Consider the following 19,664-nt stretch of genomic DNA (forward strand, 5'->3'; position numbering starts at 1 on the left):
TTCCTTATCTACCATGACTCTTAACAAATACTAACACTCCCTTAGCTAACTGCTACTGTCTTTATTGTTAGCAAGTGTGTAGATTTACTTTGCTGAGCTATTTTGTAGATTATTTCTGACAGATTCACATTGATCCTCTTTCTTTCTACAGCAACACTAATTGCTGTATACCAACCATTGTTTCTCTGAGATAATTACATTGTTGTTATTGTGCTTTCTTAAAAATTACTGCTAATCAAGAAATTTGACCCAACATATGACACCAGAGAGTGTAACCAAGCATAAGGCAATATCTGATACCAGAACATTATAGACAAGAATCATTTTTTACGTTCATTCATGGGATGAGTGTTGCTCATCTCTGATTGCCCTTCAAAAGGTTGTGTTAAGCTGTCTTTTTGAACTGCTGTAGTCTATTTGGTGCAGGCACAACAGTATAAAAGATGTTTAATGTCAGGATGGTGTGTGGCTTGGAGGGGGACTTGCAGGTGGTGGTGTCTCCTTATACCTGCTGCCTTTATTCTTCTGGTAGAGGCCACAAGTTTGGATGGTGCTGTTAAAGGAGGCTTGGCTACTTCTGCAGTGCATCTTGTATGTGCGACACACTGCAACACTGTTCACTTGCCTATGCCTTGAAAATGGGAGAAGGATTCTCCCCCAACTTGTTCCATCTTCAAGTTTACCTCAGAGTCAGTCTCTGGCAATTCAACTACATGAAAACTCACAGCTTACTGAGAAGACTTTCACTACAGCCAAAGTGTTAATTCATCTCAGAAACAACAGTTTCTGAGGCTGAAATAATTGCTACTTGCAATAATATTGCATTTTTCATTATCTTTATCTGAACTTGGCTGGATGGTAGTGTGTACAAGATAGTGCATCTTAAATCTCAAGGAAATGTAGTTGTCAATAAATAAAGTTTATTTTTAAATTCATGAAGGTTTGCTGATTGAAATATTTGAACTCAGAGGTAGGAAAACACATTAACCTTACACATAAGCACACTTGGATCACAGACAACAATAAAACACAAAAACTTGGTCCGTCACCCGTAGAACAATTAGACTGATAAGCCATGGCTAAAAAGAGCTCCAACAAATTATCAGGCAACGGTTCCCATTTCATGACACCAGAAATAAGCGAGGAACAGTTCAATTTCACCAAAGGAAAAGGGACATCAGATGCCATTCTAGTGCTGTGTAAAATTAAGAAATATGTCAAAAAACAAAATGACAAGGAATTGTGGGTACATTTTATACCAAATCGTTTGACATGGTCCACCATGCAGAATTATGGAAACCCCTGAGTGGGTTTGGAGTAACACATAACTTGATCTAGCTCATTTAGAGACTTTATGAACAGGTAAAAGCTGTGGTTCATGAACCTGCAGCCATTTAGTTTTGGCAAACGAGTCATATGGATATCTGTTTTCAACACTACTTTTCAATATCAAAGAAGAAATGATCATGTGAGTCATCAGCTCTGCTCTTCCAGAACACCTTGGGGCCAGTATTGGTGGTCACAACACCTGGGGCATCAGGTATGCTGATGCCGTATCCTAATGACCAAAGAAGAGCTGAGAAAGTCAAGTCTGAAGTTTGGGTTGAACATAAACAATAACAAGGCAGACTTAATGACAGCAGCAATTTGCCGGTTCAGTCCACAACCATTGCAAAAGTAAATCAATTTCAATTTTTGGGATCAAAAGCAACTATAAATGGGTATAGCAGCTCTGAAATCAAGATAAATCCAGCAATTGGCTGCTCCATGCTCTAAAACCTATTAGCTGAATGGAATATGGATGGCATTCAATTTCAGACTGCATTTGAAAAATCAACTTGTGTGGAGCATTGCACTGTATGGGTAAGAGAGCAGGGCCCTAAATAAGGACAATGAGAAGAGAATTACATCTGGTTTGTGGCTGTGGTGAAGGGTCCTGAGAATCAGCTGGAGAGAGCAAAGGACCAATAAATTTGTCTGCAGGAAAACTGGAGTCCCAGCATCACATGAGCTTTCAACTGAAGTGAACAAGTGGAAATTAAGAAAATATGACCATTGGAAAAGGCAGGGCGAGAGTCTAGTGTGGTAACAATAGAAAGTAAAACATCAGGAAAGAACAGACTAGGTTGAAGAACAATGGATGGATGAACAACATCAGCAACTAGATGGAGGAATAGAAGCAGCACGCAGAACTGCAGTGAATAAACCTCAGCCCCTCCATGGACGGTAGCTAATTCTGGATGGATTATACTAACAGTGAATCTCCTCATGGGAAGCTGTTGGATTTTGGGTAGTTTTGTCTTCATTTCCTGTGCTGTAATCTGATTAGTGGATTGACTATGAAAATGAGACTGAAGGGTATGCCTTCCATATAATTACAATCTATAACGAACTTAAGAACAAAACTTAAAAAAATAGCAGTTGGAGTAGACCAAATGGCCCCTGGAGCCTGCATTGCCATTCAAAGAAAAAAGAACAAAGAAAAGTATGGCACAGGAATAGGCCCTTTGGCCCTCCAAGCCTGTGCCGATCATGATGCCCTAAAAAAAACTCTGCCCTTACTCGTTCCGTATCCCTCTAATCCCACCCTATTCATTCAGATACCTCTTAAATGTTGCTAATGTGCCTGCTTCCACCACCTTCTCTGGCAGCGTGTTCCAGGCACCCATCACTCTCTGCGTGAAAAACTTCCCCCGCACAGCTCCCTTAAATTTTCCCCCTCTCAGCTTGAACCCGTGGCCCCTCTGTAATTGACACTTCCAACCTGGGAAAAAGCCTCTGACTATCCACTCTGTCTATGCCTCTCATAATTTTGTAGATCTCTATCAGGTCTGCTCTCAGCCTCCAGCTTTCCAGTGAAAACGATCCTAGTTTATTCAACCTCTCCTCATAGTCACCACCCCCTAGGCCAGTGGTTCCCAAAGGGTGCGGCGCGCCACACTGGTGCGGCGAGAGAGGATGGCAAGTGTGGCGGGAAGATTCAAGAACAATCAAAGAAACATTTAAACATGGTTTAAACAAGCATTGTTTTATACTTTCTGGATGTCCCATGATCATATTATAAAGTAGTTGTGTTCTATGTTATGAATCAAGCACTGCTAGGAGTTGTTTTTTTTTGTTTTTGAATGTATTTCTTATCAATAAAAGATTTGGTGTGGCACGAGCAAATTTTTATTCCGAAAGTGCGACCCAGAGAAAAAAGTTTGGGAACCACTGCCCTAGGCCAGGCAACATCCTGCTGAACTTTCTTTGCACTCTCTCCAAAACTTCCATGTCCTTCTGGTTGTGTGATGACCAGAACTGCACGCAATATTCCAAATGTGGCCTAACCTAGGTTGTATATAGCTGCAACATGATTTCCCAACTTTTGTACTCAATGTCCCAGCCGATAAAGGCAAGCATGCCATATACCTTCTTAATCATCTTGGCCACCTGTGTTGCCACTTTTAGGGAACTATGATCAGGGCTGATTTGCCTCATTCCACTTTCCTGTACGTTCCCCATATCCACTCTGAAAGATAAAACATATTCATCAGAACCTTGGGTATACTCAACGATGGAACATTCACAACCCTCTTAGATATAGAAGAGAAAGAAGGGATGCTTATGTGGTATTGTTCAAAAGATGAGATGGATTTTGGGTAGGTCAGGCTTCAGGAAGGCATGGGAACAGCTCAGAGCCTGAGAAGTAAATTTTAAGCATTAAAATCATTTTGTCGAACTGTCTGTGCTTTGAGGAAGGATGGAAATCAGGAGAATGTGGCATCGTGATCGCAGCCCATCTCTGTTCCTGGAATCCATTACTTTCTAAGTCAGTAACCAACCAGCTGGGAGCGACTGTGAGTTCTGCTAGAGTTTTTGAAAAAATCAAAAATTTGCAGTAGGAAAGTTGAATCAATACCAGAGTGAATGAATCATGTCACTCAGAGGCAACAAAGCATCGAGCTTAAAGATTGTTTTCCTCATTTTTTTCTGCTACCCACAGTTGTCTGTGGGAACGCTTCGGATTGAGATTTAGTCTGTTTGTGAGACTCTGCCTGTAGATGATACAAAACTCATCTCCAAATCCGTGGCATAGGGTTCGGCTCCTCCCTCTGCGACTGGATCCTAGATTTCCTAACCCACAGACCACAATCAGTAAGGATAGGCAACAACACCTCCTCCACGATTATCCTCAACACCGGTGTCCTGCAAGGCTGTGTCCTCACTATACTCCTTATATACCTATGACTGTGTGGTCAAATTCCCCTCCAATTCAATTTTCAAGTTCGTTGATGACACCACCATAGTGGGTTGGATCTCAATCAATGATGAGACAGAGTACAGGAAAGAGATAGAAAATTTGGTGAACTGGTGCGATGACAATAATCTCTCCCTCAATGCCAGTAAAACGAAGGAGATAGTCATCGGCTTCAGGAAGAGTAGTGGAGAGCATGCCCCTGTCTACATCAATGAGAATGAAGTGGAAATGGTCGAGAGCTTCAAGTTTTTAGGTGTCCAGATCACCAACAACATGTCCTGGTCCCTCCACGCTGACACTATAGAACATAGAACATAGAACATTACAGCGCAGTACAGGCCCTTCGGCCCTCGATGTTGTGCCGACCAGTGAAACCAATCTAAAGCCCCTCTAATCTACACTATTCCAATATCATCCATATGTTTATCCAATAACCATTTGAATGCTCTTAATGTTGACGAGTCCACTACTGCTGCAGGCAGGGCATTCCCACGCCCTTACTACTCTCTGAGTAAAGAACCTACCTCTAACATCTGTCCTATATCTCTCACCCCTCAATTTAAAGCTATGTCCCCTCGTGTTAGCCATCACCATCCGAGGAAAAAGGCTCTCACTATCCACCCTATCTAATCCTCTGATCATCTTGTATGCCTCTATAGTTAAGAAAGCCCACCAACACCTCTACTTTCTTCGGAGATTAAGGAAATTCACTTGTCCGCAATGGGGTCTTTTTTCTCTGGAGCGTAGGAGACTTAGCGGTGACCTTATAGAGGACTATAAAATAATGAGGGGCATAGACAAGGTAGATAGTCAATATCTTTTCCCAAAAGTAGGGGAGTCTAAAACTAGAGGGCATAGGTTTAAGGTGAGAGGGGAGAGATACAAAAGTGTCCAGAGGGGCAATTTTTTTCACACGGAGGGTGGAGAGTGTCTGGAACAAGCTGCCAGAGGTAGTAGTAGAGGCGGGTACAATTTTATCTTTTAAAAAGCATTTAGATAGTTACATGGGTACGATGGGTATAGAGGGATATGGGCCAAATGCGGGCAATTGGGATTAGCTTAGGGGTTTAAAAAAAAAAGGCAGCATGGACAAGTTGGGCTGAAGGGCCTGTATCCATGCTGTAAACGTTGTGACTCTGTGACTCTGCCAAGGTTTTATATAGCTGCAACATGATTTCCCAACTCTTGTTCTCAATACCCCGGCCGATGAAGGCAAGCATGCCATATGCCTTCTTAATCACCTTGGCCACCTGTGTTACAGCACGGTGGCACAATGGCTAGCGCTGCTGCCTCACAGTGCCAGGGACCCAGGTTTGATTCCCGGCTTGGGTCACTCTCTGTGAGGAGTCTGCACGTTCTCCCTGTGTCTGCGTGGGTTTTCTCTGGGTGCGCCCGGTTTCCTCCCACAGTCCGAAAGACGTGCTGGTTAGGTGCATTGATCCAAACAGACGCCGGAGCGTGGCGACTAGGGGAATTTCACAGTAACTTCATTGCAGTGTTAATGTAAACCTTACTTGTGACTAATAAATAAACTTTAACTTTAAGTTGAACTTTAGACTCTCACCAAGTTTTACAGATGCACCATAGAGAGCATCCTTTCTGGATGTATCACAGTTTGGTGTGGCTCCTGCTCTGACCAAGACCGCAAGAAACTGCAAAGGGTTGTGAATGAAGCCCAGTCCATCATGCAAGCCAACCTCCCATCCATTGACTCCGTTTGCACTTCCTGCTGCCTCGGAAAAGCAGCCAACATAATCAATGACCCTGCACCCTCTCTTCCACCTTCTTCCTTCAGGAAAAAGATACAAAAGTCTGAGGTCACGCACCAACCAACTCAAGAACAGCTTCTTCCCTGCTGCCATCACAAGTTTGATTGGACCTACCTTATATTAAGTTGATCTTTCTCTACACTCTAGCTATGACTGTAACACTACATTCTGCACACTCTCATTTCCTTATCTATGAATGGTATGCTTTGTCTGTACAGCATGCAAGAAACAATACTTTTCACAGTATACCAATACATGTGACAATAATAAATCAAATGAAATCAAAAGATGGGGTTTGGGACTTGGGGGGTTGGGTCTTTGACCAGTGAGAAGTTTAACAACACCAGGTTAAAGTCCAACAGGTTTATTTGGTTGCAAAAGCCACACAAGCTTTCGGAGCCTTAAGCCCCTTCTTCAGGTGAGTGGGAATTCTTTGACCAGTGGGCAGGGTTTCGGGACATTGGGCTGTTGGCAGGATTTGGGGTTGCAGGAGGAGCGTTAGACTGTGGGGTAGCTTTGGGTTTTTGAGCTGGAGGAGGGGCATAAAGCAGGAATTGCAACCATGGGAGGGTCTTTTGGTTGTTGTTGAGGCTTTGCCTCCTCTGACTTGAGACAGGGACCACTGAAAAACCCTTTCTGTGTAATGCGCACCCGAACTGTGCATAAGTGAATGTAGCCCTAGGCTTACACTGAGCAGTATCGAGTATATTCTGCCACACTTGTGCCACTGGGCCTGAGTCCAGAAAATTCAGGATCACAAACTTATTAAGTACAGTCACAGTCCAAGTTTTGCACCATCTTCAATTCAGTTGCTGCCCAACTGTTTGAAAACCAAACAGAACACCAGTCATCCTCCTGGCTCCTGGAGTACAGCCTGACTTTTATTGTTTTCTTTGGGTGTGGCAGATTTCATATACAGTCAGCTGTGTGGAATGTGGGTTGTATTTAATATTGCAGAGGGAGATTTTGCCGACTGTAGAAACAGCAGCCTCTTAAGTTCCAAAGAATGTAACTATGATGAAGGATTGTTGAAAAATTGGGAGCAAATCTAACAACATTGAATAAGGCTAAAAGTAAATTACTTTTGAAATTTGAGAATTCTTAAAAAAGGCCGGTACATTTTATGATTGAAACACTGAAAACCTAAGTTGTCAATGCAATCAATTGGCAGACATTCCCTGCGTTTATTATCACTCTAATAAAAGCATTGAATCATAATGACCTGTCTCTAAAAGCACCAAAATTGGTTCAATTCTCAAGAAGGCTTTGGAAAAACAAATCTCTGACCATCCCCTACCTGTCAATCTGTAAAACTTTGTAAGAAAAGTATTTCAGTAAAAGTATCATATTAATGGCCTTTATGTCCATGGGGTTGTTTGAGATTGGACTATCAGGCACCAGAATACTTGCATCACAATACATGTAACAAAGGCCTAATAGTGTTTTGAAACAGAATCAGAGATAAACCATTTCCTTTGGATCCCTTTCCAAGTTTCAGAATGACAAAGACTGAGGACAGTTCAGTCAGCGAAAGATAAAGAGGATAACAAACTTAAAGCCAACTATTTTAGCAACAATCAAAATTTAAACAGGACGGGGGTCTCAGAAGTGAATAGAATTGTGAACAATTAATTTGTTAATCGTTAAAAGTGAAAGAGAAAAAAAGTTGCCATAAAGTTTCACTCATGCCCCTTGAGGGAAGAAATTCTTCCATTCTTACCTAGTCTGTCCTGGACTGACTGCTGTGAAAATGGTAGCATCCTACCTCTAGGAAGATTGTGGGTTCAAGTCTTACTGACATTAACTGTCCATTACTGACAGAGTGCTGCACAATTGGAGATGCTGCCTTTCAGATGAGTTGTTAAACTAAGATCCTGTCTGTTTTCTATGATGGATGTGAAAAATCCATCACTTTATTTTGTGAAAGAGCAGTTATCCTCAATGTCCTGGCCAGTATGTACCCCTCTATCAACATCTTATTATCTGGTCATTATCATATTGCTGTTTGTGGGATTTTACTTTGTGTAAATTGGCTGCACGTTTCCTCCCTCACAACATTGGTTACACTTTGTGGCTCTGAGGTACTTTGGGATGACCTGTGGTGGTGAACAACACAACGCTTTTTCTTTCAACACATGCTTTCAGACCCACAGCTATGTAGTTGCCTCTTAACTGCCCTTTGGAATGAGCTAGGAAACCATTCAGCTGTCATCAGCACCTTTCTCAGAGCAAGGGCGATAAAAGTCAGGTCAGTTTGCCAGCGACATCCATCCTCCGTCAATAAAGTTAAAAGAAAACCTGGGTGGAAGCAAATGGGAACAGACTGTACGATATTTAAATCTCAATACAAAAATGCTGCAACTGATGTTCAAAATCTGAGGCAAAGGATTAATACTGCAGAACCCTCAGCAGGCCCAGAGGAACCATGACAACAGGAGAAGCACCCTCACGGGCTTCACTGCGCAGACTCCGTTCCCAACCTGCTCTTGTCCATCATCACCTAGCCCCACCCCTCACATTGATCCCGTCCACCCTTCACCCTGACTCCGCCCCTCATCGATCTGACCACGCCCCTCATCGCTCTGACCCCGCCCCTCTCCGCTCTGACTCCGCCTCTCTCCGCACTGACCCCGCCCCTCTCCGCTCTCACTCCGCCCCTCTCCGCACTGACCTCGCCCACCCCGTTATAACGGTTTTTCCTATGACCTGGAAGTGGAAAACTTCTACTTCCGTTCCAATCCCGCGGGCTCTTAAAAAAAATGGCGGCTCTAGCGCCAAAGAGAAAGTGAGGCCGAGGAGCTGGGCCTGAGGGAGAGCGGGAGACCGGGGATCGGAGTTGGGAACTGGGCCTGAGGGGACGGCCCACACGGGCAAGGGAAGGCGGGCGATGGCGAGTGTGGATCACAAGTCCCCGAATCTGCTGTTGCAGAGTTTGTGCTGCCGAATCCTGGGCCGCAATGAGGGTGAGTGGGGCCGGGGACAGGCAGACTGGGTCTGCTCCAGTGACAGCGAGGATTGTGATCGACTCCAAGTTAGAAAGAACAAAGCCAGTCTTTGCCGAGAGGGTAGTGAGATGCATTAATCAGAGGTTATATTCGGGAATCAGGGGATTTTATAGTTAGCACTGAGGGTCTCTGGCTGCCTTCAAGCTGTCGGGGAAGGAGGATAATCATAGAGCCAGGTAACGAAGCTGTTGGAGAAAGAAATGAAATAGCCAGAAGGCCAGCTTCACGTTGGAGGCAATGCAACATGAGAGAAAATAATTGGAGTGTTCCATCGAGTTTCAGCAGTAAGAAGTCAAAATTGAGATCGGGATGCTTTTGATTATTCCCCAGTGCCAGCCATTATAGGAATAGTAAGAGTGTTGTAATAATGATCATGAGGAATAAGAGTTCAGCAGCTGGTGGGATAATAAAGAAGCTAAGAGTTAGTAACAACAAAACCAGTCTGGGCAAGAGGAATGTAGTCTTTGTGGCAAAGTCCGTTCAGCCAATCAAGTCCAGGCCAGCTTTCTGTAGAATAATCCAATTGGTCCCATTCCCTTATTTTATTCTCTGAAAGATATTTCCCTCCTGTATCATCTAGTTTCCTTTTGAAACTACTAATGTTGCCTTACACAAATTCCAGATCATTCCGATTCAATAAAATGAAGCCTCATCTCCCTTGTTATCCAAGGAGTCCTAGCATTGGTTCTCTTGCCTTCCATCCTTATTGGAATGTATCTAGTCTGTACCTAAAATATCTTAAAATCATCTATTGTTCTATTATCATTTTCACCTGGCCAGATCCCCTTTCATCCCATTGGAATCCAATAGAGGCATACAGTCCAAAAGCAAGGGTAAGGTTAAATCTCAATAAATCACTGCTTGGCTGCAACGGGAATCTCTATTAAAAGGGAGTTCTCTCATTTTTAAACTTTGTCCCAGCTCTACCCCCTCCACAAGGGGAGGCAGCTTTTCAGCAACCACCCTGTCAATCCCCTACCACCAAGGATGTATTTCAATAAGATCATCTCTCACTCATCTAAACTCCAGTGGGCACAGGCCCAGCTTATGGGCGGCACAGTGGTTTGCACTGCTGCCTCACTTTGCCAGGGACCCGGGTTCGATTCCCAGCTAGGGTCACTGTCTGTGCAGAGTTTGCATGTTTTCCCTGTGCCTGCGTGAGTTTCCTCCAGGTGCTCCGGTTTCCTCCCCCAGTCTGAAAGACACGCTGGTTAGGTGCATTGACCCGAACAGGCGCCGGAGTGTGGCGACTAGGGGAATTTCACAGTAACTTCATTGCAATGTTAATGTCAGCCTTACTTGTGACTAATAAATAAATAAACTTTAAACTTATCCAACCGTACTTCATAAAATTAAGACCCCCAATCCAGGTATCTCGTGAATCTTCTTTGAACTGCTCAAGGTGGCCAAAATGTAAACAGTACTCCAGATGTGGTCTTACCAACATCCTGCACACTGTAATAAGCCTCCCTACTTTTATATTCCAGTCCCCTTGCAATAAACAATATTCCATTTGCCTTCCTAGTCACTTGCTGTACCTGCATACTCACTCCTCCTGATACATGTATCAGGACACCCAGATCCTTCTGCACCACAGAGTTCTACAATCCCTCTCTATTTAAATATTATGCTGCTTATGGATGGCACAGTGATCAGCACTGCTGCCTCACAGCGCCAGGGACCCCGGGTTCAATTCCCGGCTTGGGTCATTGTCTGTGCAGAGTCTGCATGTTCTCCCTGTGTCTGCGTGGGTTTCCTCCGGGTACTCCTGTTTCCTCCCACAATCTGAAAGACGAGCTGGTTAGGTGATTGGTCATGTTAAATTCTCCCTCAGTGTACCTGAACAGGCGCCGGAGTGTGACGACTAGGGGATTTTCACAGTAGCTTTATTGCAGTGTTAATGTAAGCCTACTTGTGACACTAATAAATAAACATAAGCTTAAACTTCTATTATTATAGAAACCCAACAGTGCAGAAAGAGGCCATTTGGCCCATCAAGTCTGCACCGACCACAATTCTATTCTTCTGCCAAAGGTCACAATTTTCACATTATACTCCATTTATCTTTTTTTTTGCCCATTTACTTAACCTATCTATATCCCTTTGCAGAGGGGAGGTGGTGGCGCAGTGGTGTTGCTGGGCTAGTCATCCAGCGAACCAGGATAAGCCTTTGGGCACCTGGATTTAAATCCCATCATAGCAGAACATCTAGAATTAAAAGTCTAATGATGACCATTGTGATTGTCTAAAAACTTAACTGGTTCACCTTGGGGAAGAAAACCTGTTGTCAATACTGGTCTGACCGATATGTGATTCCAGACTTCGAGAAATATGGTTGACTCTTAAATGCCCTCTGAAATGCTCAGTTTTATTCAGTAAAAAGGAATGAAACCGGACATCGACCTAGGCATCGGAAACAACAATGGCAAACCCAACCTTGCTGACCTGAAAAGTCCTCCTTAAAAACATCTGGGGGCTTGTGCCAATATTGGGAGCGTTGTCTCACAGATTGGTGAAGCAAGAGCCTGACCGCAGAGTCATACTCATGGAATCATGTCACCACCATCATGTCATCACCGCATGTCCTGTCCCTGGTGGTACATTGGTATAGGGAGTTGCCCTGGGAGTCCTTAACATCGAACCTGGAGTCTAATGACACCAGGTCAAACATGGGCAAGGAAACCACCTGTTGGCTACAATGTACCATCCCCTCACTTAGCGGATGAATAAATATCCTCCATATCGAACACCACTTGGAGGAAGCACTGAAGATGACAGAGGCCCAGAATGTACGCTGGGTTGGGGACTTCAATGTCGCTATCACCAAGAGTGAATCGGTAGCACCACGACTGACCGAACTAGTCAAGTCCTAAGGGAATTGCTGTGAGACTGGGTCTGCGGCAGGTGGTGAGGAAGCCAACAAAAGGGAGAATCATATTTGACCTCATCCTCTCCACTCTGTCTTCCGCAGATACATCTGTCCATGACAGTATTGGTAGGAGTGACCACGACACAGTCTTTGTGGATTCAAAATCCCATCTTCACATTGAGGATACCTGCCATCGTTGTGTGTGGCATTTCAACTGGACTAAATAGGATAGACTTCAGATAGATTTAACAACTCGAGACTGGGCATCCATGAAGCACTGTGGCCATCAGCAGAATTGTACTGAACCGCAATCTCTAATCTTCTGGCCTGGCAGAGCCTCCACTCTATCATTACCACAAAGCCAGGGCATCAAACCTGCTTCAGTGAAGAGTATAGGAGGGCATGCCAGGAGCAACAAGAAGACGTGCCAAATGACAATGACCTAGTGATATTATTAATCCAGAAACTCAGCTGATGTTCTGACGACCTGGGTTCAAATCCCGCCACGGCAGATGGTGAAATTTGAACTCAATAAAAAATATCTGAAATTAAGAATCCACCGATAACCGTGGAACTATTGTCAGTTGTTGGAAAAACCCACCTGATTCACGAATGTCCTTCAGGGAAGGAAACCTGCCCTCCTTATCTGGTCTGGCCTACATGTGACTCCAGAGCCACAACAATGTGGCTGAATTTCAATTGCCTTCTGAAATGCCCTAGCAAGCCACACGAGTTTCAAGGGCAGCTAGAAAATGGGCAATAAATTCTGGTCAGCCAGTGATGCTCATGTCCCATGAATGAATAAAAGACCTAGTGATGCTATAGCACAGGACTACTTGTGTGTGAAAGAGCATAAGCAGGAAGTAATAGATCGAGCTAAGCAATTCCACAACAATGGATCAGATATAAGCTCTACAGTCCTGAATGGTGGTGGACAATTAAACAACTCTCTGGACGAGGAGGCTCCGCGAATATCCTCATGGAGGATGGAAGAGCCCAGCACATTAGTGCAAAGGGAAGGCTGAATCATTCACAAACATCTTTAGCCAGAAATGCCAAATAAATGATCCATCTCTGCCTCCTCTGGTGGTTCCCAACATAGTAACAAGTCTCACAACACCAGGTTAATGTCCAACAGGTTTATTTGGTAGCAAATACCATAAGCTTTCGGAGCACTGCTCCTTCGTCAGATGGAGTGGAAATGTGCTCTCAAACAGTGCAAACAGACAAAATCAAGTTGCAGAATACTGATTAGAATGCGCATCCGACAACCAGCCAGGTCTTAAAGGTACAGACAATGTGGGTGGAGGGAACATTAAACACAGGTTAAAGAGATGTGTATTGTCTCCAGACAGAACAGCTAGTGAGATTCTGCAAGACCAGGGGCAAGCTGTGGGGGTTACTGATAATGTGACATTAAATACAACATCCCGGTTTAGGCCGTCTTCATGTGTGCGGAACTTGGCTATCAGTTTCTGCTCAGCGACTCTGCGCTGTGTGTCGTGAAGGCCGCCTTGGAGAACGCTTACCTGAAGATCCAAGGCTGAATGCCCGTGACTGCTGAAGTGCTCCCCCACAGGAAGAGAACAGTCTTGCCTGGTGATTGTCGAGCGGTGTTCATTCATCCATTGTCGTAGCGTCTGCATGGTTTCCCCAATGTACCATGCCTCGGGACATCCTTTCCTGCAGCGTATCAGGTAGACAACGTTGGCCGAGTTGGAAGAGTAGGTACCGTGTACCTGGTAGATGGTGTTCTCACGTGAGATGATGGCATCCGTGTCGATGATCCGGCACGTCTTGCAGAGGTTGCTGTGGCAGGGTTGTGTGGTGTCGTGGTCACTGTTCTCCTGAAGGCTGGGTAGTTTGCTGTGGACAATGGTCTGTTTGAGGTTGCGTGGTTGTTTGAAGGCAAGAAGTGGGGGTGTGGGGATGGTCTTGGCGAGATGTTCGTCTTCATCAATGACATGTTGAAGGCTCCGGAGGAGATGCCGTAGCTTCTCCGCTCCGGGGAAGTACTGGACGACGAAGGGTACTCTGTCCACCGTGTCCCGTGTTTGTCTTCTGAGGAGGTCGGTGCGGTTTTTTGCTGTGGCGCGTCGGAACTGTTGATCGATGAGTCGAGCGCCATATCCTGTTCTTATGCCATTAAGGACAGTCACCTCAGCACCTCACTGTACCGCAAGCCCACGGATAACCTCATGATGCTCCACTTCTCCAGCTTCCACCCTAAACACGTTAAAGAAGCCATCCCCTACGGACAAGCCCTCCGAATACACAGGATCTGCTCGGATGAGGAGGATCGCAACAGACACCTCCAGACGCTGAAAGGTGCCCTCATAAGAACAGGATATGGCGCTCGACTCATCGATCAACAGTTCCGACGCGCCACAGCGAAAAACCGCACCGACCTCCTCAGAAGACAAACACGGGACACGGTGGACAGAGTACCCTTAGTCGTCCAGTACTTCCCCGGAGCGGAGAAGCTACGGCATCTCCTCCGGAGCCTTCAACATGTCATTGATAAAGACGAACATCTCGCCAAGGCCATCCCCACACCCCCACTTCTTGCCTTCAAACAACCACGCAACCTCAAACAGACCATTGTCCGCAGCAAACTACCCAGCCTTCAGGAGAACAGTGACCACGACACCACACAACCCTGCCACAGCAACCTCTGCAAGACGTGCCGGATCATCGACACGGATGCCATCGTCTCACGTGAGAACACCATCTACCAGGTACATGGTACCTACTCTTGCAACTCGGCCAACGTTGTCCACCTGATACGCTGCAGGAAAGGATGTCCCGAGGCATGGTGCATTGGGGAAACCATGCAGACGCTACGACAATGGATGAATGAACACCGCTCGACAATCACCAGGCAAGACTGTTCTCTTCCTGTGGGGGAGCACTTCAGCAGTCACGGGCATTCAGCCTTGGATCTTCAGGTAAGCGTTCTCCAAGGCGGCCTTCACGACACATGGCAGCGCAGAGTCGCTGAGCAGAAACTGATAGCCAAGTTCCGCACACACGAAGACGGCTTAAACCAGGATGTTGTATTTATGTCACATTATCAGTAACCCCCACAGCTTGCCCCTGGTCTTGCAGAATCTCACTAGCTGTTCTGTCTGGAGACAATACACATCTCTTTAACCCTGTGTTGAATGCTCCCTCCACCCACATTGTCTGTACCTTTAAGACCTGGCTGGCTGTAGAGATTTGCATTCTAATTAGTATTCTGTAACTTGATTTCTGTGTCTGTGCACTGTTTGAGAGCACATTTCCACTCCATCTGACGAAGGAGCAGTGCTCCGAAAGCTTACGGTATTTGCTACCAAATAAATCTGTTGGACTTTAACCTGGTGTTGTGAGACTTCTTACTGTGTTCACCCCAGTCCAACGCCGGCATCTCCACATCATGGTTCCCAACATCACAGATGTCAGTCTTCAGCCAATTCGATTCATTCCACATGAAAGCAAGAATTGGCTCCTGCAAGGGTTATGGGCTGTGACAATATTCCACCAATAGTACTGACGACTCGTGCTGCAGAACTTGCCGCACCCCTCATCAAACTGTTCCAGTACATCACTGGCATCTTCCTGGCACTGGAAAATTGCCCACATATGTCCTATGCCAAAAAACAGGGCAAATCCTGTCTGTCCAATTCCTACCCCATCAGTCTGCTCTTGATCATCAGGGGTCATCAACAAAGCTATCAAGCGGCACTTACTCAGGAGCAGCCTGCTCATGGGCACTCAGTTTGCATTCCGCTAGGGTCACTCAGCTCCTGACTTGTTCAAACATGAACAAAAGAGCTGAATTTCAGAGGTGAAGTGAGAGTGACTGCCTTGTCATCACTACAGCGTTTGACTGAATGTGGCACCAAGGAGCCCCAGCAAAACTGGAGTCAATGGGAATCGGGAAAAAACCTTATGCTAGTTGGAGTTCTACCTGGAACAAAGGAAGGTGGTTATTGTGCTTGGAGGTCAATCATCTCAGCTCCAGGTCATCATTCCAGGAGTTCCTCAGTAGTGTCCTCTGCCCAACCATCTTCAGCTGCTTCATCAATGACCTTCTTTCCATCATAAGGTCAGAAGTGGGGATGTTTGCTGATGACTGCACAATGTTCAGCCCCATTTGCAACTCCTCAGATACTGAAGCATTTCATGCCCAAATGCAGCATGACTTGGACAATATCCAGACTTGGGCTGACAAGTGGCAAGTAACATTCATGCCATACAAGTGCCAGGCAATGACCATCTGCAATAAGAAAGGATCTAACCATCGCCCCTTGACATTCAATGGCATTACCTTCACTGAATCCCCACAATCAGCATCCTGGAGGGTTACCATTGACGAGAAACTGAACTGGAGTAGCCATATAAATACTGTGCCTACAAGAGCAGGTCAGAGGCTGGGAATCCTGTAGTGAGGACTCGCCTCCTGACTCCCCAAAACCTATCCACCATCTGCAAGACACCAGTAAGGAGTGTGATGAAACACTCTCCATTTGCCTGGATGAGTACAGCTCCAACCAACACTCTCTCAGCTCAACACCACCCAGGACAATCAAGCAGCCTGCTTGATTAGAACATCATCTACAAATATTCACTCCCTCCACCACTGATGAGAAGGTTGGCATTTGGGGTGAGGGAGGTCAGACAAGGAGGAATGGTGTTGGGGGATCCGCTGGGGAGGTGGGTATGTGGTCTTTAAATAGTTACTGTGGAGTTAGACGTGATCAGGGTAAAATTGTCAGAACCATCAGAAGTTAATGATTTAAATCGCTTCTATCAGATGGTTTCCAGTCCAGTGCAATTGTCCAGGGGAGGTGAGTACTTCTGGACAATTGCCAGTTCCCCTTTGGACAATTCCCCTTGCGTGGGATTTCCTCAATACATCATTGGGGTACCCCCCAAATCCAACACTTGGGAACCAGGAAGTTATGGGTCTATGTTTTTAACTCAATAATATCCAGCTTGTGGAATGAAGTGACGCAAATCGGTAACAGGATAGAAAAATAGGAACAGGAACTGTAGCATCGTAACTAATAGCAGTTTCACCCCGAGTCAAAAACATGTGGGTTCAAGTCCCACTCCAAAAACTTGAGCATGTCATATAGGTTGACACTGCCAGAGCAGTACTGTCAAAAGTGCTGTCTTTTGGATGGAATAGTTGAGGCCTCCTCTGCCTACTTGAATGTCAAATATGTTGTCGCAATATTCAATGAAAAGCAGAGTTGTTCTCCCTGATGTCCTGTGCAATATTTATTCATAAACCAATATCACTAAACTGATAATTTGGCCATTACCTCATTCCCTCATTACTGCTGTGTGAGAATTGGATTTTTAAAAGCCAAGCCTTGACTAGCAAATCTAATAGTCCTTTTGAGGAGGTAACAAAGTGCGATGAATGATGTGAAGTGAATATGTGCGGATTTTTAAAAAAAGTTTGCTTAGGCATTGTGTACAAAACTCTTGAATAAAATGAAGGTGCTTGATATCAAAGTGAATGGTCATCATGGATAGGAACTTGATTAAAGAACTTAAAGCAGGGGAATGATAGTTAATGGATGTTTTTTGGAAGGCTGGGAAGAATGTTGATCAAAGGTTTGTTATGGGACCATTGCTTTCAAAAATAATTATTTAATGGAAATAAAAAGAAGAAAATTTGCAGACAGACAAAGTCTACTGTGAAGAGGATGAAAGCATTTACAAATAGATATATAGTAGAATGAGCAAATTGAGGGAGATTACATATCGTGGAGAAATGTGACATTTTTTTTGGATAAATGAGAAGAGGACATAGTGTAATTTCCAATGGAAATGACAGTATCTGAAAGTCTTGATCATTTGGAAAGTCTGTTTACAAACATCCATCTTTTAGTTCTCTGCCCATTTCCAGCATTTTTTGTTGTTTATTAACACGTGCACACAATAATAGTGCAATAAACGTATGACGTAAACATTTGTAGTGTGAGGCTTGGTGTGAAGTGTGATGGACAGGAAATAGATTGCATGATGTTCTGTATTACAGAGGATCATGTCACTTAACATAGGAACATTTTGATTGTACTGACGTTTTTGTGACCAAGTTGTAATTTGTCTTATTTCCCCATCATACCTGAGGACTGAATTGTCTTTGCCATGTGCAATTGTGTTTTACAGCTGATGTGGCTCAACAGTTCCAGTATGCAGTGAGAGTAATTGGAAGTAATTTTGCTCCCACTGTGGAAAGGGATGAATTTCTTGTAGCTGAAAAGATCAAGAAAGAAAGTAAGTTGTTTTCTTTAATCAATTCAATAATTTATGAAGTTTTGCACCATAGTGTGCCGAAGTCACAGAAATTGTGAGTCTAGTCAAAAAGAAAAAGGATGCAAGCATAAAGTCCAGGCAACTAAAAACAGATGAAGCACTTGAAGAAGACAGGGAAAGTAAAAAAGAACTCCAACAGGGAGATAGGAGGGCAAAAAGGGATCACGAAATGTCCTTAGCAGGCAGGATTAAGGAGAATCCCTGGGCATTTATATATATATTAAGAACAAGAGGATAGCTAGAGAAAGAGTTGGTCCACTCAAGGGCAAAGGAGGGAAATTATGCGTAGAACCAAAGGAAGTGGATGAGATCCTTAATGAGTACTTTGCATCGGTATTCACAAAGGAGAGGGACACGTTGATTGGTAAACCCTCTAGAGCAAGTCATCATGAGGGAGGAAGTGTTAGGTGTATTAAAAAGCATTAAGATAGACAAATCCCCAGGCCAGATGGCATCTATCCCAGAGTACTGAGGGTGACAAGAGAGGAAATTGCTGGGTCTCTAACAGAAGTTTATGTTTCCTTGTTAGCCACAGGTGAGGTCCCAGAGGATTGGAGGATAGTCAATATTGTCCTGTTATTTAAGAAGGGTAGCAAGGATTACCTGGGTAATTATAGGCCAGTGAGCTTGACGTCAGTGATAGTGAAGTTGTTGGAGAAGATTCTTATGGATAGGATCTATACACATTTGGAACTGAATGGTCTTATTAGCGACAGACAACGTGGTTTTGTATGAGGGAGGTCATGTCTCACTAATTTGTTTGAGTTTTTTGAGGAGGTGACAAAAATGATTGACAAGGCAAGGGCCGTGGATGTTGTCGACATGGACTTTACTAAAGCATTTGACAAGGTCCCTCATGGCAGGCTGGTACAAAAGGTTAAATCACATGGGATCAAGGGTGGACTAGCTAGATGGATTTAGAACTGGCTTGGCCATAGAAGACAGAGGGTAGCGGTGGAAGGGTGTTTTTCTGAATGAAGATCTGTAGCTAGTGGTGTTCTGCAAGGATCAGTGCTGGGATCTCTGTTGTTTGTAATATATATCAATGACTTGGAAGAAAACATACCTGGTTTGATTAGCAAGTTTGTGGATGATACTAAGATTGGTGGAGTTGTGGATAGTGATGAAGATTGTCAGAGAATACAGCAGGATATTGATAGGCTGGAAAATTGGGCAGAGAGATGGCAGATGGAATTTAATCTGGACGAATACGAGGTGATGCGTTTTGGCAGATCCAATTCAGGTGGGAGCTATAAAATAAATGGCAGAACCACCAGGAGCATAGACACATAGAGATCTGGGAGTACAGGGCCACAGATCCTTAAATGTGGCAGCACAGGTGGAAAAGGTGGTGAAGAATGTATATGGCATGCTTGCCTTCATCGGCCGGGGCATCGAGTATAAAAGTTGGCAAATTATGTTAGTTATATAAAACGTTGGTTAGGCCACATTTGGATGACTGTGTC

The 19,664-nt window shown here is 44.5% G+C and overlaps 1 protein-coding gene across 1 annotated transcript in view; it reads left to right on the plus strand.

Annotated features, from left to right (window-relative positions):
* Positions 1-8,745: 8,745 nt before the first annotated feature.
* The window catches only part of tubgcp3 (tubulin gamma complex component 3), a 143,857-nt gene continuing 132,938 nt past the window's right edge, over positions 8,746-19,664 (plus strand). Inside the window, exons 1-2 of the mRNA XM_078222718.1 lie at positions 8,746-8,972; positions 18,052-18,159. Of these exons, the coding sequence (XP_078078844.1) occupies positions 8,897-8,972; positions 18,052-18,159 (184 nt within the window). The 5' untranslated portion in view covers positions 8,746-8,896. The remainder of the gene's footprint in view (positions 8,973-18,051; positions 18,160-19,664) is intronic.

This window comes from Mustelus asterias, chromosome 10, assembly GCF_964213995.1.
Source record: "Mustelus asterias chromosome 10, sMusAst1.hap1.1, whole genome shotgun sequence".
In the NCBI taxonomy this organism is placed as follows: domain Eukaryota; kingdom Metazoa; phylum Chordata; class Chondrichthyes; order Carcharhiniformes; family Triakidae; genus Mustelus; species Mustelus asterias.